Here is a 26,075-nt window from a genome sequence, read left to right as displayed (position 1 = left end):
TAGAGAAAATGACAGTAAACCTTAAATCACATGGGAAAAAAAAATCCTATTTTCATCTGATGAAGAGTTTTGAAGGGTTCTTAATATTAACTGTAACAGTGAGTAACAACCTTTAGTTACAACATGCTACTTGGGTCAAACACGATGGATCCAAAACTCATGTCTTAACTAATAGCCTACAATTCCTCTGTTGTCAAGAAATATGAAAAGCACACCATAAGGTTCTGCATCTAATCTCATACTTAGGCTGCCAAAAGCCTTTCTTTCTTTCTTTCTTTCTTTCTTTCTTTCTTTCTTTTTTTTGATCAAGCTTTCATCTTTTCCCAGTCTCGGGGACAAATCTAAAATAAAAACCAGAGCACACAGTGAGAAAAGTTAACTACTTTTTTCCTTTTAATATAGATGTAGTACAGAATGTTTAATTACAGCAGGACAGTGCTTCCAGTTAAATAAAATTAAAAACCTTTATTTTCCCCAAATATAAAATTACTAAATTAATGTCTTAAAAGAATAAGAATATGGAAAAAGCTTTAAATTATACCACCATTTACCACAGTAACCATGATCACCAATTACATACTTCATTGCTTTGGCAAAAAAGTTTTTTTTTTTTCCTTTTAATAAATGCATATAAACCTAACATAGCAAAGACTGTATACATCTTTATATTGCACTTATTTATATACAGGAATAAATGAACTGTAAAGTCTGCATATACTTGGAATGAGCAAATTTTCACAATAAACTGAAAGCATGATAAGAGCTGGTATGAATATTAAAAAATGTTTAGAAATGTAATACATTTATGTACAGACTGCATGGACTGTATTAACAAACAATATGTACATAACAGTTTACTATACTATTGATATTTTAGAATAACTCCGTGTTCATTAATACAGACCTTTGGTTGTATTTAGTTGTTTAGTAAGATCCAAGCTCACGTACTTCCAAAATGCAACAAGGTATAAAATAAAGCACAACAATTTGCCAAATGGTACAAAAACTACTATTGTCAGTTCCATTAAACCCAAAAAACTAGTGTCTCTGTCTAGTCCCAAAATAGTTCTTGTACTTGAAATCAATCTCTATGTGCCATACACAAAAAGAACACCTGAATGTTACATATCTGCAAAATTACATCCCACAACACTTTTTGTAATGTGCAATTTGTTTTAATAATACTTCCTAACAAAAAAGAGAAATTTACTTCAATATTATAATTTCCCAATACGCACTTTTGCGATGACACTGTGAATATTTTAAATGTTACCAGCAAGATTAAAAAATATATGTGCGCCTCCTTTACTTACTCTAAAAAACTATTACCAGTAATTGCTATTTGCTTATCACTGTCTACCTTGATATCTAAGTGTGCTCAGACTTTCATATGAATTATGCAGTTTGTACGTGCCCAACGTTTAGCTTCAAAATCATCCTGAGCTTGCACACAATGAAACAAATCCACATACTTAAAAAACAAAAACAAAAACAAACAAAAAAAGCCCCCAACCCCCAAAACCAAACACCATACTTTACAAAACAATCATGCAACTGAAGAAGAACTGGGCATCCCATGAACTGTTGTGCTTGTTGGAGTTCCACTTATGGCGTTGAAAATGTGTAGCGAATTGGGCATAACATTGGCCTTTTCTTCAACCGGAGTAATCTTAAAATGGAAAACAAGCATTTACCAAAGCGTTCCAAAAGGACATGAGCATTTATAAAACAGCTATCAAAACACAGCTTTTGATAGTCACCAAAAAATCTTAATTCTTAACAGCCATATATTTACCGATGCCACATTTAGAAATATTAGATACATCAATTGTGTGACGTATCGAATATTTCTAGATATGTGGCTTTGGCACTAAGACGGCTTTTCTATCACCATCAGTACAACTAGATTCTTTTCTTTCAAAATACTATACATTTTGTGCTCATCATATGTGAGACAGCATTTTCTGAGTTAATGACTACAGACTTGCAAGAGATTATTGAAAGTACTACTCTCAGCTGTATGACACAATCACAGACTGGTTGAGTTGGAAGCCCCCTTGACCAACTTCCCTGGCTCAAGCAGGGTCACCTAAGAGCACCTTCTCACCTATAGAAAGAGTAAAAGGAGAAAGAGAAAACTCATTCTGAATAAGGTATGCTTTTTATGATGAAAATAAAGATTCATCCTTAGCTAAAAGGAATTATATAGACAAACTAAGAGCAGAAGTAAAGAAAATTAATTACCATCCCATCTGATCATATTTGCAAGCAGCAGAGGGAAAAAAAGAAAAGTCCATTAAGATTTTCTATATTTTCATAACAACATTTTTGCAATTGTTTAAACACCACACTATTATAAGAGAGCTAATTTTTTTTTTCTTCCAATAACAGAGCAAAACATCGTGAGATTTTTTTTTCTTTCTCTCCAAATACACCAACAGGCAGGCATATAAAGTTGCCATTTTTATAGATTTCAGTGAACGCCTCCATGATTCTACGACTTCAAGGTGTGATGAATCTTTTTTTTTTTTTATCATTTTTTACATAGCATGTTTTAATTATTTACAACTGATTACATCTGTATAAAAAAACACAGTAGAAGACCAGTAGTACACATTACTACAGTCAGTGATGTACTTTCATATTCTGTTCACACTGTCTTGCAGTGTCAGTTGTTTGCCCCTTGTCTCTGCTTACTCTTAGCCAATTTGATTTACTCCTAAGGTTTCAGGCATTACATGCTTTTTCTTATCCTCAGTCTTTGGAAACTCACACGTGAGAATTTTTTAAACATACACATCTTGCACTGAGTTCAAATTTATTTTCTTATTTTTACTTCTTGTGTTCAAAGCATCATTATATACTTTTACTTTTTCCTTTCTGGGTAAAAAAAAAAATCTTCTTGGATAAGCATATGGATAACCTGCTACACAGGTTAGCTTTTTCAGCAAGTATTTCTTGGATCATAATAGACTAATTTGGAGATGTCAAAAAATAGTAAGTGGGTAAAGCTGTTGTATGTCTGAAGGAGGTAAACCTGAGAAATGCTGGAAGATTAATTGACCATTTAAATGTCAACTAGACAGAATGCCTCAGGTACGTCTTGATTTTTCACGTAAAATTTGATCTCAGAGCAAAGCCTATTTTATTTGTAAAGATGAAGGAAACAGAGCTCCTCTTTGCATCAGCTGTTTATCCAGACTGGCATGCACTGGTTCCTAAGTCTAAGAAAAGATGTTGTTATGGCCATACATTTAAGGAAGTCTCATAGAAATATGTATTCGTAAGGTAAAATATTTAAGAAAACACAGGTATTTCTTGTGGGCCAGAAATACAAGTCTTGAGGGTAAGACCTATAAGCCACTCTGGGGCTCTAGGAAAAGATTATACAAATAACAGTGCATTAAAAAAACAGAATCTGAAGTGATGAGTGTGATGAATAAAAACTTAAAGGCAGTAGGCATTAACCATGAATCTTTTCCCATACTCCTAGAGATAATATCCTTGCCTCTGAAGTCAGGAGGCATTTCTACCACAGATCCTAGATGCAAGGTCCTTAATCTTGTTTGTAGGAGAGTTCTGTTTTTTCTTTTCCCATATCTCCAGCTTGTCTGTAGTTGGTTCCATCAAGAAAATGTGTAGAAATACCTCTTGCAAGATGGCTTAACTCTTTCTTGCAAAAGTAAATGCTTACATCTTCAAATCGCAATTAAAAGGGTTAAGCTTGCAGATGAAATTACCCTACAGTTATCAGGAAGTATAGATTAAAATGAACTTTCTGGATCACTGAATGAAGATACCTGTAGAAGCATTAAGTATAAGTGACACATGTATTTGTGTCATTAAATTTGTTTTTATCTTTACTGTAATCTTTCTCTCCTATGAAAAACAGGCTGGTGCCAACAAGATTAATTTTCTTAATGCATAGGACTTAATTCTGAAGATCAAGAAAGCACCTGCAGAAAATTCACACACAGAAAAAAGAGAAGTTCCAAAACTCCATGATATGCTTAAACTCCAATAGAAATAAAACCAACACAATCTTCTGATGTAAAGCATAATGTACACTTTTCCTACTGGGTTCAAATTATAGCTATGTTCTCAATAGTGGTATATATAAATTAATTTCAGGACATACTTGTTCATGCATTATTTCAGAAAGCTCTTTCGCCATTTCTCTGTAGTTGGCTTTCATTTCTTCTTGATATTCCAACTGATCTTCCTTTATAAGTCGCTCATTTACACCAAGAGCATGCCCACAAGCTTCAACAAATTGCCTGATTTAGATAAAATAATAAGAAAGATCTTAAGAAGGAATACAAAATCCAAAGGAATAATTCAAAATGCTAGACTAAACTTTACAAGTATTTTTAAAAAAAAAATCTTTCATTGAATTCTTATCTCATTTATTTATTAAAAAAAAAAAAGTACCTAAAAACTTCCTTTAGGAGCTTCACTTTATTGTCTGGATATCTTTTGGTGTTTGTGTCATCTAAGAAAGCTCTTGCATATGCTAGTGGACCAGCATTAACCTAAGAACAAAAATTACAAAATAAAGTCAGTTCTCTGATATACTGTCTTAGCACTAACAGATGCTACAGGTGAATGCCTGATTTAAATTTCTTAGGAGAACACATTGATTTCAAATAAATAAATAAATAAATGCCCTCCCTTCCCCCCTGCACATAAAAACCAAACACATCCTTATTTCATAAGAAAACTACTGAAGTTGTAACATAAGGGCACAAGAGGTCTGTACAGCACTCAGAACCTGTCCTGGCACAAAGAAACCACTTTAATGATGACAAAGGCAAAGTAACTGCTGATATTGACAGTATGTCTCCTTTGTTTATGAAATTAAGGTGGGAAAACAAGCTAAATCTACTACAGCTTATCTATTGAAATCTACTGGTCCACTTATCCACAGAAAACAAGCTGAAAATTCTGCAATTCTAAATCAGTAAAAATGAAATTGTGCTATTATGGCCGCTACATAAGAAGGGGATTGAGCGATGTCTGACTCATCCCTATTATCCTTTTATAGCAACAGTAAGAGCCCCTCCCTTCTCCTCATCCCAGATGCTAGCTTGATAACTACCTGATTCTGAAACTTTTTTTAAAAATTCATTTATTTTTTCCCTTTTTTCTTCAACATGACAACAGTTCATTTGAGATGACTGTGTTTGCTGCTCCTTTGTTTTGAATCAGTTAAAAATAACAAAGCAGCACTTTTATTATTGCATTCTTAAGATCCTTATCATATTGATTTGTATTTGCTACAGTATACACTGTGTGTACCATAGTTTGGCGAGTCTGATGGCTATATTATATATTCACTATATACTTTAATACTATATTCAGTTCTTGTTCGCCTTAAGCAAAACAAAATGATGCACAGTGAGATTTTCTCCTATTATGTTCTTCCTGTATTTTGTCCTCCCCCTTCATTTCCTTAACTGTCTTATCAAAATATAAAACCAACAATGACCCTGTTGAACCTAATGTGAGCAGGCCTACACCTAGCTTGGCTGGGAAGTCACTACTTTATTCTAGTTTCAGACCACCATAGCTTCCAGAGATGCAATCTTAGTCCTTTCATGTAACTGTCAAATCATCAGTGTTTATAGGAAATACTTTTACTGCTTTTCCTCTTCTGGGAATAACTGCAAACAATAAGCATATTTCTAATTTAGAACATTCTTGAATGTACAGAATTGAAACTAATAACAAAATACCGTTTATATACTTTTTTCAGAGACAAAAAGAAGCGAAATAGCTGAACGGCAAAGTATATGGTCTTACCTGAACACTGACACTTCCTTGTAGCTTCAGCTGCAATTTGATCATATCTACTTCAGCTGAAGCACAAAGCTGCCTGAGTTCTGTGACTTTTTTACTCATTTCATCAATGGCTACTTCAATTGGGTTTAAATCAGTATGGTGCTGGTACATTACTGGAATGCGCTTCTTCACGTATGGGAAACAATGTATAGCTATGGACAGAATTGAGTAGTAGTGTTAAAAATGTTTTTGAATAAGGTGTACTTTGATAAGATTTTATGTGAAAAATCTCATTTTGACATAATTTGTTGCCCAATTTATTAACACATTAAATAACTAGAAATACTACTAGCAGTACAGGGAAACAAAATAGCTTAGTTTTACGTACATTAAAGCAAATAAAGATTGTTGGTACTACTACTGACAATAACCAAGAAACAAACCATTCAAATTTAATTCATAGAAGAAGTTTAAAAAGAATTGCTTATCGTACACATATCTTAAAGAGTAAAAGAACTAAGAACAGGCAAGGTTGTACTTTCTATTTCCTCTCAAGTATTAGCTATGGACAGCTGATATTATTAACTAATGTAAGTTCCATTTACCACTACATTAAGACAGTGATATACAAGCTCACACTTTCAACAGAGACAAGCCTTTTTCTAAGAACAAGGAAAAGCAGCCACCAGGTTCATAGCTCTTGAAGGTCAAAGACCAAAAAAAAAAAAAAAAAAAGAGAATTATCCCGAAGGAACCAGTATGAAAGCCTAGTTTTGACTGAAAACATGGAAAACATTTTCACTGATAGCTATAAGTGAAGAGCAGTAAGAACATAGTGGAATACAAGACTTTACTCTCTTTTCCTAATACTCCAGCATTAAGAAACCATACAACTATCTATGTATTCTCAGATGGTGATTTACAAGCATGCTTGCATACAATATTTCTGAGTATTATTTTCAAGTACATACTCATTTTAAAAGATGGTTTCACAAATCATTGTCTAACTATGTTCTTGACTACTTTGCAATTCTTGTAATCTCGGAACAGTTGTGTGTGAAATCCTCTAAAGGATTTTTTCAGAAAAAACATAAAACATACAGAAAGGCCTAGTATCAAGAACTAAGTATATGTATATAAAAGAGCAGTTTTCTTTTAAAGGAAATTTTAGTCCAATGAGTACCTGTCAAAATGGTCCGTCGTTTACACTGTTCTTCTACTCCTCCTTGTCTTTTACCAGCTTGAGTAAAAGGCATCTCAAACATAAAGCGGCGAATGTTATGAGTCCTTTCAAAATCTGTTTTTCTTTCCTGCAACTCTTTTTCTTCAAAGTATGGAATTACATGCGTAACTTGAATATATGCATATTTTGAATCTAAATCCTTTGGATTTACCTTTAAAATGTGGAAGAAAAAACACCAAATAGCTACATTGTGAATAAAGTAGAATTAATTGTGGTTACTCAAATTTCAGGAATTAAATTTGGTCTCTTAATCTGTAAATTACTGCAAATTTAGCAAATGCTAATGCTCTCGTGGGACTTCTCCGACAAACCACACTGCTACAGACAGTAAGTCAATACATTGCTAAGAATTAACATTAAAGAAAACTTACTGCTAAGAAATGACATTAAAGAAAACTTACTGCTGCCTTAAGGTAGTATATAAAAGAAGAAAAAAACCCACACACCACTACCATTATTTTCTACATTCAAAATTGGAATAAAAAAATAATGCAGTTTTGTCCAAGCTTAATAGTGAATACTGGATTTCAAGAGAAGTCACAGAAATAAAAAATATATTTAAAGCCTTTATTTAGAGTACACAGGAAGAACTGTGAAAAATGGAGTACAATATAACTCTCTTGTCTTCCAACACATTAAATTAAACCCCTGCATATGTTCTTCTCTCCTTTTAAAGTTCCGATTTGAGTTAAGAGTACTGAAAATCCCACCACTGCTGCACTTCCAAGTGGAGAAGCACAGCACTTTGTGATCTTGCAGAATCAAGGAACAGAAGAGAGGATATTATGAGAAAATCAATGTAAAGTGTAAAACCTTGAATTGGTTAAGGAATGGAATGAAAGGAATGCAGAGAGGCACCTTGTGCAGTATGAGATCTTCTCAGCCTATGGGCTACTACAATCCTCTTTTGTTCAATGGCTCCAGCTATTGTGATGGCAAACCTTACCTCAAAAGCATCAAGAGGGGACTACAAGAGGTCAAAGTTGCAGTTGGACTTGATCAGCTCTGAAGGTCCCTCCCAATTAACTGAATTATACTATTCTAAAGATATAAACGGCAAATTTTATCTCAGAAAAATATTTAATCAGGCTTTGGTGAGGGTGGAGTGAGGTGGGGGTAGGTGGGAGAAGCACCTCTGAAGCAGATTTTTTGCTAGTAGCGTGTCCCAAGTAAAGATGATTATGGATAAATATCCTGGGAGACCTGCAGCCTAATCCTACACTAGCAAAAGTGTAGCATTAGTAAATACTACTAATTGTAAATACTACAAAAATGTAGTATTTAGCTTTTTGTCTGTCCTTAAGTGTAAGTTTAATAGAAGATGATAGCTCTCCCATACCCTTCAACCAGCAGAATTTTTAGATACATGTTTGGATATTAAATGAATAAAGGAAAGTGATCCCACATTATTTCAAATTGATTAGTGGGAGGAAGTTGTATATTGGAATTCTTAAGAGAGAATGAAAACATACTTTGCCAGAATCCTGAATCATTTTGACATTTTCAGATCCAAATTTGTCGGAGTAGAGTTTTTGGAGTCTCTGAGAAATTTCTGAAAGAGGAGTGAGTTTAGGCTCTTTATAGATATATTCCTTTCCATCTTCATCCTCAAAGAATCCCTGTAAAAAAATAAATAATCAAAATCTTGGGAAAAAATAATAACCAACATTGAACAATGATTTCGATTAACATAATATTTATGATTGAAAAACAAACATTTAACATCAGGATTCAAGCAAATGTAAATAAACAAATTAAGCCTAAGTAAAAAGAGGTTTCCAAAGAAAATAAAAACAAACAAAACAAAAACAGAAAAATATAATTATCTACTACAAAATGAATGAAAGATAACAGAAACACACAAAGGTAAATTTTTTGTTGTAATTTTATGATGTGCCAAGCCTTTGAGATAAAAAAAAAAGTATTTTCTTTACTTTTATCTTAAAAAGTGAACTTTTGGTACTGTTTCACTTGCCAAAACAGAGATCTCGTTGCCCAGTACGACTACCTGATTCACAAGTGAATATTTTGACAATGTTTTCAAAATTTGAAAATTGATTGGTTTGAAATTTAATTTATGTAAACATCTTAATTTTGTGTCATACTCTTTTGACATATACTTCTTCATTTTTATTACATAAAGCATTTGTTTTAAAACCATAACTGAATGCAATTTGTAGTACATGGAAAGTGAAACAGGTGATTGATTTAAAACAAAAAGCCATGTCTGAGTTCGTGTTTGAAATCAAAAAATAAATATTTTTGTCATAAAATGAAACAGAAAATAGGAAAGCACAACATATCATGTGTAAACACAGGCTAGTTTGACAAAAATACCCACATCAAACTACGGTGAAATGCAGTAGTTTTTACTGCATTGTTTGCTTTGTAAGCAATTACTGTAATTACCTCAACATCTGTTTCACTGTCTGTAAACTGGTATTGCTATAAAGTTATAAAAGACAACAGAATACATGTAAAGTTATATTGCTCAGAGTATTTTACAATTCTCCATGCTCAGCTGAACAATTAACAACTGGCCTATGCATGTAGAAAATGTATTACTTGATACTGCGTGATACCATACTGATACATATGCAGTGTAAACACATATTAGAGGATGTGAAACCGTCCAATACACAGCCAGAACTCTTGTTTGAAGCATGCAATACTAATGTATAGACAAGAGTGATTTGTTCTCTGAATGGAACTTAATGTTATTTTTTCAGTCGCAGTGGCTCTTAATGCATACCAATCTAAGAAGCAGCCTTGCAAACCACACTGCAGCGCTACAGACATTAAGTCAATACATTGCTAGGAACTGACATTATAGAAAACTTACCGCTGCCTTAAGGTAGTAAATAAAAGAAGAAAAAGAAAAAAAGGCAAAAAATTTACTGAGGAAAATAAGGAAGAATTGTACTGGAATTGGTAAATGTTTTAAATTAAGTTATTGACAGTATTTAATTATTTCTTAAAGAACACATTTCTCGTGCTTTTTGTCATGGTATCAGCATGAATGATGAGAGTGCACCTTGTAAAATAAAACAAGATTTTTCTTATTGCATACTGCAGTAATGATAGTTAAATAATACTCACCTGTCCAAAGAATGCTACCCTGAAATAAGTTCCCAGCAGTCTCTTGCCTGTATGCATAACTTCTGTTACTTTGCTGTATGCTCGATGAAGAGTATCATATAAATGAGCAAGCCTCTAAAAATAAAATAAAATAATTATGGGGTAACAGAATAACATAGAACATTCCTATCTTAAAACAACTATGAATTATGTTCTTGTAGTTAAAAACAACTAAAAAGACTATTCTGCTGAACACTAGTAATATGTTTAACACCTGTATCAATGACAATGATACGACCATATGCAAGATTAAGTTTTAATAATTTATATTTATTTGAAAGAAAAACATTTTAAATGATTTAAAATTAGTCCTTTCAACACACTTATATTTCAGTTACTATTTTGATAGTCTTGTTATGTGATATGTAATGTGTCATGCAGTTAAACTACAAAAAAAAATCTGGAATTCTTCCTTGCTCAAGTTTACTTATAATGAATTTAGTACCTCAAAATCTCTCCGTTTTTCATAAATGGGAATTATAAGTTTATATATGTCAGCGATCAGTTCATAGCGTTCTGCCTTCCAGAGTCCATCAGCACACTGCTCCAACAATTCCATCAGCACATCCTAGATTTGTACACACATTTGAAAAAGAAAAACAATTTGGTGCTCATTAAAAGCCTGGTAAGCAATTATACCAAAATTCTTCCTAAGGAAAAAAGGAAGATCTTGCTTCAAAACCATGTTCTCTAAATTAAAATTATTGTGGCAATCAAAAAAATGCTAAGAGGAAAGAAAACAAAGCAGAATGGTCTGAATGTACACATGTAGCCTTTATATTTACCACAGACAGCATTTTTCTTTTAGATACTCCTGACCTTTTAAGTCTACAAATGACACCTGTGTGAAGACCCAAACTTGTCTTACTATACACAATGTTTTTTGAAAGTGCCGTTTCCTTTTTTTTTTCTCCACACAGAACATTTTTTAAACTATCAATAAATAGCATCACCAGTAAAACAAAAAGATACAATACCAAAATCCATACTCAGAAGTGATTGTTAAGGTATACCAGTTAATTTTGTATATTTGAACCAGAATGAAAGGACGTATTAGAACAGTTAGAGAAGCTGAGAAATCCTGAAGGGTGAAAACAGTCACAAACAAGAAACCACCTTGGCTTTGTTGGGTTGGTCCCAATACCCTGGTAGCAAAAAAATAGTTATTTAAGGTTAAATAAAAACTACACTTACTTGTGCATTAGGATGGAAGAATATATTTTGCATATGAGCAATCACCATAATTACAAAGCTCCTTCATTCAGTTTGTCATAATTCTTTGTGTTCCATGAATTTAATTTCTTTTACTTTAATAAGTATAATGAAGAAAACTAAGATCGTGTTACTACTTTGCCCTACTTCTCATAAATTCAAAATCGTACGTCTAACTTTATTAACTCAAATACTACACACAATGTTACAGATATCATGGAACGACATATAGCTTCTATGATGAAGCTGTCATATACTCAGTCACGGCTTGGGCGTGAAAGAGCCACCAAAGATCTCCATCCCAATCCATATACCCTAACACATATCTCAGTCCTCTTCAAGTGTGCTTGGGGATCCAATAACTTCCACTAGAATCCAAATCTGAGAAAGAGGGACACCTTCGAGTACCACTTCTGCACCACAGGGGCCAAGCCAGAAGCCAGAAATAACTTAGTAGTCTTAGAAGGGATCCAATGCTACTGTATTTCCTTCCTCCATTCAGTAGAGGGCTGAGACGGAATGAACACATCATTAAGAAAAGCCAACTTTAATTCTGAGGGGAAAAAAAAAAAAGACCGAAAAATGCTATCCTTTTCCATGTGCTTCAATAGTCCCTAAAAATTTCACTTCCCCCAATTATCATGGGGCTGTACAGACTTCCCAGTATCTCCATCCTTAGCAACCATGTGGTGAGAACTGAAAGACCCATGTCACTGCTGGACCACAAGGGATGTCCACAAAGATTTATGAGTACAGGAGTCTTAACTCAGACACAAGAGGGCATCCAAATGCAGCAAAATTTAATTTGCACAGAGGAAAAAAAATATAAAGAGCAAAAGCTGCATATGGGAAAGCTGACATGAGGAGGGAAAAACACTGTTTCTGGGCAACCTCTCTGTGCTTATCCATCTTCACGGGAATAGTTTCTTTCCATACATCCAGTGAGAATTCCCCTTACAACATGTGAGACTGCCTCTTCCTCTTTCATTGTTCACCTCTTAGAAGAGCCTGGCTCTTCCCTCAGCCACCTTATTAGTTGGACTTTTTCCAGTTTGATGATCTCTCTCTCGACTGGGCACGAGATTAGAGGTGGGGCATAACAAATGGGGGGGAAAGAAGGGGGAAAACGTAATTCCCTCCACTTGTTGACTCTTTCTAATATAACCCAGCGTGCAATTGGTCTTTGTTGTTCATCCTTGTTCATTCTTGTTCATCCTCTTGTACACCAGAATTCCCTGGTCTTTCTTTCTGCAGAGCTGCTGCCCAGCCAGTCCATCCCCGGCCTTTACTGACACATTGGGTATTTTTCCCCAGGTGCAAGGCTTTATTCTTGTCTTTGCTGAACTTCAAGAGGTTTCTATCACCTTGAGTTTCTGGTCCCTCTAAATGAGATGTTGGGGTCCCTCACTACCCCTCCATTTAGCTTCAACCACTAATTCAATGAAATGCTGTACCCCATGACCCAGATTGCTAATGAAAATGTCAAACAATATTAGCCTGAGTATCTGTGAAGAATACCTGCCTTTACCACCATACTTAAAGTACCCTGTGTGCCTGGGTAAGTACTTATTTCTGATTTTCATAAAGTGCTTTGCTATACTGAGTTACACTTAAAAGAGCTACAGCACTATCCTTTCATTCTGCAGATACCATTGCACTACTGTGCAGTAACATTCAAACATTCCTTAAAATACATACTTGTTCTTCTAGAAAAATTCTTTAATTGTTTGTTCATAACCCATAACACAATTAGAAGGGGAAAAAAATAAAAATAAAAAAATCTACCTAACCAGCCACTCAACAAAGTATCAGGCAGTGCTTTGTTACAGGGTATTACTGCAAAGAATATTTTCACTCACTAACTTTACGCTATTAAAAGTATTCTCAGTACATTAAAAAGATGATAAAGATTTTGCTCAAGAACTTAGAAATTTGGTTCTTTAGAAGGCAAATACAAAAATGTCAGGATGTTCAGATGGTCTGATAGATTTCTACTGTATAATTTCTATTAACTGTAGGCAAATAGTCCTATGATATAGGAGAAGGGAGTAATCTTTCCTACAGCTCTGAAGGTTTCTGAAGCAGTTATTGCCCGTCCCCTTTTTTACTGAAAATGTTTTTTTAGCTTTCCCCAAGGATTTTTAAATGGTTATCATCTCTTATTGTATTGTTAATATAGAGGGTTAAGCCTTATTCTCTACTATATAACCAAAATTTATAACCCTACCACGCCAATCATTTAATGAGATTCCTGTAAAATGAAGATCTGTTTTTAAATGTCCTGTTTACTCATGTAGGACTCAAGGATAAAAAGGTGAAACTACACCAAGTAAATCTAAAAATATCTTTATTACACAAGTTATTGCTTATATGCTTAAAGTCATTCACAGGATCACAGGATGGATGAGGCTGGAAGCGACCTCTGGAGGCCATCTGGTCCAACCCCTGCTCCAGCAGGGCCACCCAGAGCACGTTGCCCAGGACCATGTCCAGGCAGCTTTTGCAGATCTCCAAGGAGGATGATCCACCACCTCTTTGAGCAACCTGTGTCAGGGCTCTGTCACCCGCACAGCACAGAAGTGCTGCCTGGTGCTCAGAGGGAGCCCTCTTGTGTTTCAAATCCCAGGATGCTCCCCAGACATTCACTACTGTAAACCTGGACTTGTCTCTCTTTGTACTGGAACCTACAGTTTGATAAATAGCTGGCACTTGACAGACGTCTGCATAACTATCCTCGATTCTGAGAAACCATCCAGAGTGAGAAAAAGCAAGACAAAAGACAGATGATTTCACACCAGGTTCTAGTACAGTGCGTACAGATGAATGAAAGCCGAATTGCCACTCCTCTTAAACTACCAAATCACCAGGGGAAAAGGTAAAATAAAATAAACATTGTCCAAGATAAGGTTATGCATCTTAGAATGTGTAAATGATACAATTTGAAAGCATTCACTGGCTGGAGAAACACTTCCCCTGGAGCAATACTGCACTACAAATTTATTTGACACATTTTGAAGTTTATGGATTTTGATTTATAAGAATAAAAATCACCCTTCTTGTTTTGGGTTGTGCTATAGTTTTTATTGCATAACAAGAGCACAAAGATGACAGGATGATTTTCTTCATCTGAGAATCTAAGTTAGTTTTCCTATAGAGAAAGGCTGAAGGGTATTAAATTGTCTCCATTATATAACACGTACTGTGAAGCTCTCATTTACCAATCTGAAGTTAGAATGATTCATCTCACGGACAGTCATAGCTAACCAAGGGACCAGGAAAAAAAAGTATGAAGGCAGATATTGAGTTAATATTTGTGGTGGAGCTGTACTTTGGCAAATTTTATTTTGGAAAACAAACAACAAACCTGAATCAACTTTTTCCAAGTTTTAATCTGCATGGAATCTGGCACCAGACACTGGTCTACTAGCCATAGCTCAGAACACTCACGGATGAGCTGTTTACAACAAAGTCTAGCAGGGAAAGGATAACAGCTTCCAGGCTTTTGCTTTGCAACTTGCGACACTCACAAGATTTTAGTTCTACAAGGAGAATCTGACTTGTGCTGCTGAACAGACTCTGGCTAAACAACTGTTAATGAAATACACATAGTAACTTTGTTAAAAATTAAACACTATTTTTTTTTCGATGACTAATTTAGGAAATGAGTCAGGGTAATCCTCGCCTAGAAGATAATTCTCTTAAAATGAGAATTAAATTGAGAATTAAAAAAAATGGATTTTAAAAAATAGGAAACTACATAGAGTCTTAAGACAAATTTCACTGACTTAGGAAGACTTTATATAACAGAGAATACAAAAGACACTTTGCTCCTTTTAGAAACATGAAAGAGCCCTCCCCCACTCCCCATCCTGTCAATTACTGGTTTTGAGATTTAATTCTGAAGTGACTAGCACCCAGGGAAATGCCGAGTAACATGACTCATATTACCAGGTATAGGAAAAATTCACAGTAGAGGCTCATTTAGCTGGGTAGTAGTAAAGTACAGTTTGAAAGATATGTTTCTTATACCATCTATCTACCCAACTGTTCTGTTATATAATTTATTTTTCTTAGATTAATACAGATTCCCTTTCATAAGACCATACTGAAGTAGCACTCTACATATGAGTATGTTCCTGTTCATGAAGCAACTAGAATATCTTTTTTGAAGAACTTCTGTTTATAAAGGGTTGCATACAGGGAAACTGAACTTTGCGAGGTTTGAACCCTTTGCAAGATCCACTGGATTATAATCACACTCTTGGCTTACTTTTGCTCCATGGAAATAATGAGAGATGGAAATAAATCTGGGTAGGGTTCAATGACTCAGAAAAAGCAGCATATTCTTTTTGCAGTGAGTGACTAATCAGAAGAAGAATAAAGACATTCCGGTTAAAAAAATACAAAAGATCCTCTCTGACAAATGATTTATCAGGTAGGTGCTGACAAGAGTTTCCAACAAAAGTTTCCATCTACTGTAGGTCAGTAAAAATCCAACTCCCGGCTCACTTAAAACAGTTTACATTTTTCTTTGAGTAACATGCTACATTCATGCTGGATGAGGAGAATCAGTGTTTTAAATAAAATAGCATACAAATAATAATAAAAAACGCAATCTGTTATTGGGTATCTTTGGAAACAAAAGGCACTCTGATTTCAAGTAATTCCAACTCCTGCCTTCACAGAAAAGGGGAAGGCTACAATTTTTGTCTTAAAACTATAGAGCAAATTAGTACCAGAATGTAGGAGTAAAACACATGTGCCCTAGCTCTAGCCCAAGGCTTAAAACCACTAAATCTTTCATCTATTCCTCCTAAATCTGTTAGTATAGACTCAGATTGCAGTCAATTTTGCATTTTGTCACACACTTTCAGCATAAACAAATTAAAACATACACACAAAAATTGCTACAATTGCTACAAAGTTGCTACAATTATGTTTACACACCAAGGATTTTTCCAACACAGCTACTGCAACTAGTGGTCTGTCCCTCACTCTATACTGACAAATATGTAGTGTAGTCATAGCAATTTGTATGCTGGTGCTTTATGTAAAATATATGTATATAGCAAATTCTCTAAAGCCTGGACAGCTCATAGAATTTTTTGTTTTATTTCTGTATTAGGATAAGAATAGTGTCTAGGAAAACAATGATAGCATAGGTCATAGCAGTCAGCCTCAGGATTGAAACAAAACTTGGAAATATAAACAGCACTTTAATGTGCACCAACTCTAACACACTTATGTTTACTTACTTCGTTAAAGTGAACATCCTGCATTCCAACATCCTCCATCATTGAAGCTTCTTCGTCTATATTAGGTGTGATTACTCTGAAAGCAGTACAGCCTTGCCTAAACATCCCTATCATTGAAAAAGAAAACCAGACAAATTTACCTCAATGCCATCAAGATACATTCCTCCACCAGAATAACAGTAGGCCATTTTGTGATGCTGGATAATGCAGAAGACTTATATACTTACCACCAAATTAATAATAAAATAAAAAATAAAAAACCAGCCTCCCACTGCATGATTAAAAGAGCAGAGCCCACCTTAAGTATAAATAGGATTAAAAACCAAAACAAAACTAACAAACAAAACCTCCAACGTTAATATCTAAACTCTTACCTACAAAAGTATGTAGTGTCTGAATCTTTCTACTCTATCTTAAACCTGTACCCAACCTATCCCACCCCAAGCCTACGTTAATCAAGGTTGCTTTTACAGTATTTCATTAAATTGTTCGTGCAAGAATGAAGTTTGACTGTCTACATTACTAATAGGACGTAACTGGCATATGACAGAAGACAAAAATAGCAAGTTACCCAAGGGAACCACAAATATATGCATATTATCACTAGTTATCAGTTGGTTGTTATTAGGCTTGCAAGAAGGTGTAATAACTTAAACAAACAACTCAGTCTCAGATTTGGTCACAGAGAAGTTTCTGAAATCATTGGGGGCAGAGGGGATAGCCTATAACACTGAAAAAGTATCCCGCAGGAGGCAAAAAAATAACAGAGAAAGAAAAAGACATCCTGTAGACCTATAACTTCGGATGGCAGTTCAAGCAAAGACAAGGCTAAAAAGTTATGGTCATGAATTCATATGCTTAAAAAACACTAGTTCAATACCATAATCAGTCCTAATAGTTTTCCAGCCTACCTTCCATGTATAGGATCAGAAGACTTAAAGTCTGTGGTTTGAAAAAACAGGAGATTATATAGATTTTATTAAGAATAATCTCTAGAAGAAACTTGCAGAAATCTATCTCAGTGGTCTTTTTTTTTTTTTCATATATGGACAGCTGCTAGCACAGAACATCAAGACAGGTGAAGCATTCTGAGCACTATTATCACTTAGAATCTGAAGATTTGTAGAATTTATTTTGACTTCTGGCAATGCCAGGCTTCCATATATACAGTGAGAGACTACTCAATGAACACGAATATTCACTCATAAGGTTGCTTAGAAAGGGTCTCACCAGCTATTAGCAACTGTAGTGTAAAATTATTATTTATTTTTTATTTATTACTTTCCTAAAAATTTTATTTTATCTTCATGTGAAATGATGAACCTTAAATGTGCAAGTATGTTGTTGTAGGTATGCTATCCACTTAAGTCAGAATTTTTTCCTTGGTGAACACTGAAATGCCTACAACTTCCTCAGGCAAACTATTGCTAAATTATAATGCAATTATAGGAAAAAAAAAAAAAAAAAAAAAACAACAACCCACATTTAAGTAAGATTTCAAAATCATACCTTTCCGTGTGAGATATTCTGCAACCAGTGCTGCTACATGGACATAGCACATTGCTGCCTAAAACAGAAACACTTATAAGTTACAATTACAATGGAACTACTGAAAACAAGGTATATAAGAAAAGCCCTAGCCTGAGTCCCTTTTTTTTTTTTAAAAAAAAAAAAAAAGACTAGTTTGGTTGTTGCAGTCTGTAAACAGCGGAGGAAAAATAAGAGGGACAGAGTAGTCTGAGTAGTTTTTTTGTTGTTGTTGTTGTTAAAGTTGTCACTGATCACTTTTCTTTACAGAAAAGACAAAGATTCAAGATTTTTCTTTAACTAAAAAGGTTAAAGCTTAGCAGCAAAATTTTTACATATGGAGGCTGTAGAATCTCAGGTACTGGAGCTAAAGGAGAACAGTATCAGGAATTCTCTCTAATTCATACTTTGTATGGGGTTGGACTTGACGATTTACAGAGGTTCTCATCTAGCTGTATGGTCAAAGATTTTGTGTTTTTAATGAAAAATTAGTCCTTTTTTAGGTCTGTTTTTAAAAAGAACTTATATTCTGAAAGTTCTGATCTGGAGACGTTTCTATCAAAATGCAAACTATTAGCAGTACTGTGTATGTCTTATGCGTTGTTACCATACAGAATAAAAGAAGTACAGTACTAAAACATGAGTAAGATATGATTTCTTGGAGGTATTTACTTGCTTACATGATGATAAGGGTAATAGACATATTTATGAAATTCAGATTGAACAAACTTCCAGAAAGAGACAATATTAATTCTCTATGCTGATCCAATAAACACATCAAGACAAAAATCCCCACTTCTACCTCTCCCTGTTGCTGGAATTAAGTCTTTTAACAGTCTGGTGAAATCAGAGAGCTTTCTTTTTTCTAGCAACAAAATTGCTATTCATCAATTTTAAGAACATTGGGAGGTTTTTTAGTAAGCACTCTGGAAGAGAATCAAGATAATTCTCTAAAGGCAACCGGAAAGGAATTCAGGGTGTAACTAAGTGTTTAGTTAATTGATAACTGATGGATAGGTTTAAGTAGATGGTCTGATTCTTCTGTGGTTTACATTGAGCATTCCTGATTTAGTAGCAAATCAGCTACATTATTTAAACATATGCCTTACATTAATAACGAGAAATGACTTACAGATGTATTTGTGTAGCACAAAATCTTATCAGCCATTGAAGTTAATCTACTAAGAATTCAAAATTAATTAAAATCCATACACGCTTAATAATCCTTACACACTAACAATTACAGTACCTTTGATGTCAAGAAAATTAAGCTTACTAAGAAGCTAAAAACAGTCTGGTCTTCTCTTACCTCTGAAAGATCCCCGTTTTTAACATGGATCCTTGCCATGCTGTCTAACCATGTCTTCCTTAGTTCAGGTGTACTAGCATAAGACTTTGCCAAACTGTACTGGAGGTCTACAAGCATTTCTGGATCATTCTCATGCTCCTTCATCTGAGCTGTAGCCATTAGTACTGTACGAATCCGTTTTGTTAAATCCTTAACGTCAGAAGGGAATGTGGTGTGCTAAAACATGGAAAGTTAGGTTAACTATTATCTTCTTCTATTATTTGCATCATAGAAAAAGTTGAAATGTATTTGTGAAAGACACTGAGAAAGAGTTTTAAAGTAGCGTTTCTATTGTATGGAAAGAAGAATAAAACCAAACCTTAATAATTCTGTCGTGATTGGCACAATTATTGATGATGGAAAGGGACTGCTGAAATCTAGTTCCTCCAATTCCAACAACATCAGCAATCAACTGGCTTACTGAAATAATAACCTTGACACAAACAAAAGTCTGGTTAGTGTATATTTAATATAATACCCTTGCAATGTACCTTTGAAGCAATTACAAAGGAAGGTTTGTTCTTTTTAAATGAAAGATAATTTCTTGAAGTGAAATGGTATTTGAAAGACTTTTTGTTTCCCCCAAAATTATTTGTATGTAACATAGGAAAGAAAAAACAGGCTTGCATAAATTTCATGCACAATCATCCTCTGGTCTAACGACAGACTGCCAGGTAAACTAGTCAAAAGTCATAAAAGTAGTTAAATATCGTTCCCAGCTTCATCAGAATCATTTTATTTCCAGGTAATTCTGTTTTATTAAAGTAAAATTTCTAGGTTTTATTTCTAGGTTTTAGGACTTACAGGTGCTTGTTACCTCATTCCTTTCTTCTTCAGACACAACATTGTATGCTACTTAACAATCAAAATAACATCTACATAACACAACATTTGCTGTTCACAAATAATTATTATTTCCTACAAAACACAAGGCCATTGAATTGTTTTGAATTATTTCCTTGTACTGAACATACTTCTATTGCCATCTTCTTTCTCTTGGAACAGCACCAGCCTTGCTTGAATAAAAAGTGATTTCTTTTATGTCTTTATGTGACAGGACTTTGCACACTAACATGCAGCTGCACACCTACAAGTACAGGCCACATGACATTTAAAAACACAAAGAAAAATAAAGAAATTATACTAACTTGCAGATGTGTCCTAACAAAAGATTTCTTCCCTGTGTAATCAAAATTATTTCTCATTAAGAAATACAGTAACTGTGAAGCTTCAGTACGAATGGAGCTCAATTTTGAATTACAGTATTTCAGAATCTCATAGCACAGGGCAGAACACATATCAGCTCTACCTTCATAAAACGTAGAAGGAAACTGAGGAAAAAGCAGAAAAGAAAGAAGTTATTCATTAAAAAGAACTCTGGTTCTTGACAAAATAAGCATATCAAGAAAAATACAAGTATATTAATATTTTCAAACAATGGAAAAAAACAGTTATATTAGTTCAAACAAAATGATTTTTACAGCAATTCAAAGAATAATTATTTCATGTTTTTGGGATTAGGCCAGTCCTCTTTATTTACTAATTTAAATTTGGAGTTTTTAGTTCTTAAGCTTCTTGATAGTATATTGCTAGCTAAAGAACTGGATAAGTACCTGAAGATTAATTACTTAAAACTTCTTACCTTATAAATAAGTGCCCTTAAAGCAATGAAGACATTTTTCAGTGCTGTTTCAGACTGATTCTTTTGAAGGAAGCAGAGGTACACATCAAATACTTTTTTCATCAGTGGGTTATGCCCATGATCAGTCAGCAGTTGATTCTTTAAATTAAAAGCGAGAACATAGGATTTTTGTACTATACATTCAAACTTTAAGAACATACACAAATCATCCAGGAAATTAATTAAAAAAATCATATAGTATTACTGAGATGTTTAATAAGACAAGCATATCTGAACTTTAATTAGATGTTTCTAACATTTCACTAATCTTGTTTTACAACGAAAGCATTGACTTCTGAATAGACTTATAGAACACAATTTTTTTTGTTGTTGTTGTTTTTGTTTTGTGTTGTTTTGTTTTTAAACAGCTGTTAGTTACATTAACCAACAGCGTTAAGAGGCACATGCAAAGAATTAACTCACTTTGGTTACAATGGCCTCAGCAGCTCAAATAGTGGAATTTTCCCGCAGCAGTACCTCCTACTACATGGCTCTTAAAATGAAAGTATTAGTTTTCAGAGTCTTATCTGTCTCAATATTTAAAAAGCTCATTCTAAGGCACGCAATACACATGGTTACTTTTGATTTCTGAATCATTCATCAACAGATGCCTTCCTGAGGGATCTCAGCATAGCCCTTGGCATTTCAGGTGTCCAATACTATAAGATCAAAGAAGGTGATCCTACAATAAAAGCCATGCTGAGAACCAGTTTGATAACATGACTTGCAGACTAAAAAAAACTCAGTGTGCTTTCAAACTTTGTGGATGAATACATACAAATGCTTTCAGGAGACCAAAAATCTCCAATGTTATGCAAGGAAGATACAGGCAGGCTTATATTTTAGAGGAAGCTAGACATAAATGGTTGGATATAAGCCAGTCAGCATACTTGGTCATTGAAAAAAAAAAGTATGTCCTGAAACAGAATACAGATGACCCAAACCTATACAGCTAACTGCAAGTCCTAAAAGATGCTAGGCTTACTACTTGCAGATTTATAGCAAAACAATTAATGTTTTCCAACAAATTTCTAGCCTTCTGAGGAAATTGATATAACATCTTTTCTTCAGATGTGCCAGCATCATAGTCAGGTAGTTCACTAAAACAACCTCAAGCAGTAGGAATTCACACAGGATCAGCTAAAAGTCTACCAAGAAACAGACGCAACTTGTGATTTCCCTGTTGTAACAGGTAACAGAGATATGAGCCTTGCTAGTGAAAGATGACACTAAACAGAAAAAGTTGTTTGGCCTTCTATATAATACGCTTATTATTTCCAAAAGAAGCAGATTGGTATTACACGTATTTTAGTGTAGTTCATTGAACAGCAGCTCCTGATCCTCTTACCTGTTTTACTTCCATCTTGTAGACTATTATGGTCTACTTTCCTTGTAGACTATTCCTAACTACTTTCTGAACATACTACATACAAATAACCTTGAAAGACTGTCATTCCAAGTGTGATTGGCAGCTGATAACTGTAAGATTAGTGATCATTCTTCTGACTTTAAAACTAGGTATCTTCATTTTTCAATTCTGCCATACAGCCTATGGTCAGAGCCAATTCTAAATGCTTTCTAATTAAATTACTTATAAAAGGAATCTCATTATAAATAAGCTCGTGTTTTCATAACTAGACTAAAGGCATTAAAGAAGGCATTAAATTTGAATCTTCAAGCAAGGACCTCAATCCAAAGAGGATGTTCTAACCGGCGGAGAAACAAGCTAAAGCTACTATCCCTCCTTTTTATAGCTTCACCTCCAATGTTTGTGAATGCTGAAAAAACAAACAACCAAAAAACTCACAGATAACAAATAAAAACTCACACCCACAGGGTGTGCAAGTGATCTGCTGAGATTTCATAGAAAAACTACAGTAGCTCATAAAACTAAAATAGAAGTCTCATCAGTAGACAAATTGAAATAAAATTACAGAAAAGAAATACACACAAATTGCTGTTAGTTACTGAGTGACTTCGTATAAGAAGAGGCCAAGTTCATTATAGAAGTTTGAGTGTATCCAAATATCAATTATGGTCTTGACATAGAACAGACAATTTTACCACTCATTAAGTAAACACTATGGTTTCTAGGAATATTTAGAAAGTTAGGATGAGGGAGTAGCTTTTCCAACAGAATACTGCTGATCAGTAAGGAATGTCTGTACATGTGTAACTGAAGCCAAAGCATTTTGCTGTGACACATTATCAGCTGTCACGACATAACAATGAAATGCAAAAAATATAGTACTATATTACAATATTTAAAATAATTTTTAAAAAACATTTTAAAAATATTTATTCTGAAAGATAATTATAGGAAATGTTAACATCAAGTCAAGAACAAACCTTAAAAGCCATTGTGAATAATGACAGAGTATCCAGAATTGTAAGGCAAACTTCAGTGGCAATATTTGCTTCAAGTAAAGACTGGTGAAGAACATCTGCATCTGAATGGCCATAGCCTAAAGAAATTTCAAATGAAGTGTAAGTGCTTAGTATACTCATTTAAATGTTTCTTATTTCCAAAAGACTTGCTGAACTAGAAGAGTAACAAGTAAAAAGCCTTGCAAGAATTAATATTCAATACAGAAAAATATTTCATATGTATTTAAGTATTTGTCAAATATACACATAATTATTCTAGCTGAATTTGCAGAATATTATAAAAATACATTAAGTATGAATGTCAGCAACAGAAGCATTAAATAGCAATGAAAACATTAAAGTGTCAGATGTTTCATATATATGTATGTATATACATGTGTGTATTTATATAAATATATATACTTATACATATACATACATATATTCCTAAAATAAATACTATGATAGCATGGAGTTACAGATGAAAATATGTATTGGCAATTTAGGGATGTTATAATGATCTCAAACTCAATCATTATAAAAATACAAAACACCAAGAGTTGAAGCAATACAGTCATGCACTTATATGCAGTTGAAGACTGAATGACTGAAGTCATTCTGCTCTGTAGCAATATCATGCAATAAGTCCATATTTAAACAAAAAATGCTTTTATGCTTTTAATTCCATATTGCATTCAAATAATTTTAAAAATGTATCATGCTTCAGCACTGGTTAAAATATGTTGTTTATGTTCCCTAATACTGATCTTTCAGAACTAGATTGCAAATGAGTTCTGGTTGCTTTACACAAATTTGGTCTGGACCACATTGATATGTTAGATTTACAGCCAACTTAGCATCACTAAATCAATGAGAAGCATGATGTGAACTTGTTGAGACTAAGAAAGGAAAAGATGAAATGACATTCTTTTATGCTGACACCCGGCCATTTCTTTCTGCACCCTCTTGCTTCCCTGGCTGAAGAATGCATGCATACCTGTACACAGATTTTTTTTCTCTTCCCTTATTCAGACGAAGCAGACCTAATCACACTAAGCAGACCTACTCCAACATGTAGGTTAAAATGAAAAGTCATGGTTTGAAACCTGTATCTGTTTTTAAGAACAAAATTATGAAGCAAAAACTCAAAATGAGAATATAAAATGAAATGTAGGGAAAAAAGATCTGTAGAACCTCCACTAGCATATTTTGCCTGCTTTATAGCTCTCCTAAACATTGAAAGAGAGCCAGAATAACTACTAGTTTCTGTGGATTTATACATGCTCTCTGTTCAGAAGTATACATTTCTTTCCTATCTACATTCTCTTTGCCTCCACCTCTTTCTTTTCCCATGTATTTTCTTTATGGCTTCAATCCAATTACCTCTGTAATGACAGAAAGGAACAACCAGTATTTGGAAGCAAGTTTTAGCACAACAGCCATTTGCCAACATTTTCCTTTTAGTAAGTACATCCTTAACCTTCAAGAAATTCAAAGGAAAATGCTTTTTCATAGCCGTCACCTTTGTGTGACCAGAAATCTTGTCATTTCCATATTGTTGAAGACATCAAGAGATGATCGCTATTTTGAAAACTACACTGAGGACAGGGGAAATACTCTTTAAAGAGATAATTTGTTTGCTCTTTCAGATTCAAAATTATTATAAATCCTAGGTTCCAATTTGGTTCCAATTTTCAGGAAGGGTAAGAAAGACGACTCTGGTAATTACAGGCCTGTCAATCTGACTTCAGTGCTTGGTAAAACTACAGAGAAAATTAGCCTGGGAATTATTGAAAAACACTTGAAATATAATGCAGTCATTGGTCATAGCCAACATGGGTTCACGAAAGAAAAGTTCTGTTTAAGGAAATTAACTTCCTTTTATGACAAGGTTACCCACCTAGTTGGCCATGGTAAAGCAGTATAAGTGATTTTTTAATTTTATTGTAGGAAAACTTTCAACATTGTCTTTCATGATATCCTTCTGGACAAAGTGTCCCACATGCAGCTAGACAAGTACACCATACGATGTGTGAACAATTTGCTGACAACTTGGGCTCAAAGGTTTACAGTAAAAGGGGTTACATCAGGCTGGCAGCCAGTCACTAGTAGGGGTTCCACTAGGCTCCATTTTAGAGCCAGTTCTCTTCAAAGTTCTTATAAAACGCCTGGATGCAGGACTCAAACACATACTAAATTTGCAGATGATACTAAATTACGAGGAGCTGTTGACTCCCTCAAGGGCAGAGAGGCCTTGCAGAGAGATCCTGATAGATTAGAGTGCTGGACAATTGCCAACTGCACGAGGTTCAACAAGAGCAAGTGCTGGATTCTGCTGCACATGGGACAAGGCAACCCTGGCTAAACATGCAGACTGGGGGAAGAGAGGCTGAAAAGCAGCCCCATGGAAAGGGATCTGGGGGTTCTGGTTCATTTTGTTGTTGACGTGAGCCAGTGTGCCCTGGCAGCCAAAAGGACCGAAAGTATGTATCCTGAGGTGCATCAGGCACTTAGCTAGTTGAA

At 34.4% G+C, this 26,075-nt stretch overlaps 1 protein-coding gene across 15 annotated transcripts in view; it reads right to left on the bottom strand.

Moving 5' to 3' along the window:
• Positions 1-370: 370 nt before the first annotated feature.
• Positions 371-26,075, bottom strand: part of DOCK9 (dedicator of cytokinesis 9) — a 129,794-nt gene continuing 104,089 nt past the window's right edge. For 12 of the 15 annotated variants that reach the window (XM_083818642.1, XM_083818638.1, XM_083818641.1 and 9 more), the window contains 15 exons: positions 23,535-23,650; positions 21,147-21,284; positions 20,653-20,835; positions 19,824-19,937; positions 19,466-19,681; positions 18,139-18,196; positions 16,630-16,736; positions 10,608-10,730; positions 10,124-10,237; positions 8,497-8,643; positions 6,965-7,175; positions 5,803-5,993; positions 4,432-4,532; positions 4,139-4,277; positions 371-1,669 (listed from right to left, as the gene is read on the bottom strand). In XM_083818642.1, coding sequence (XP_083674768.1) covers positions 1,547-1,669; positions 4,139-4,277; positions 4,432-4,532; positions 5,803-5,993; positions 6,965-7,175; positions 8,497-8,643; positions 10,124-10,237; positions 10,608-10,730; positions 16,630-16,736; positions 18,139-18,196; positions 19,466-19,681; positions 19,824-19,937; positions 20,653-20,835; positions 21,147-21,284; positions 23,535-23,650 — 2,081 coding nt within the window. In that variant the 3' untranslated portion in view covers positions 371-1,546. Of the gene's footprint in view, positions 1,670-4,138; positions 4,278-4,431; positions 4,533-5,802; positions 5,994-6,964; positions 7,176-8,496; positions 8,644-9,431; positions 9,470-10,119; positions 10,238-10,607; positions 10,731-16,629; positions 16,737-18,138; positions 18,197-19,465; positions 19,682-19,823; positions 19,938-20,652; positions 20,836-21,146; positions 21,285-23,534; positions 23,651-26,075 lie in introns of those variants that run through there. The other 3 variants (XM_083818634.1, XM_083818633.1, XM_083818632.1) reach the window with 2 other exon arrangements.

The sequence above is a fragment of the Anser anser genome (genome assembly GCF_964211835.1).
Source record: "Anser anser genome assembly, chromosome: 1".
Taxonomy (NCBI): Eukaryota; Metazoa; Chordata; class Aves; order Anseriformes; family Anatidae; genus Anser; species Anser anser.
The sequence above is the reverse complement of the archived record's forward strand: the minus strand, read 5'-3'. Positions and strand labels throughout refer to the sequence as shown.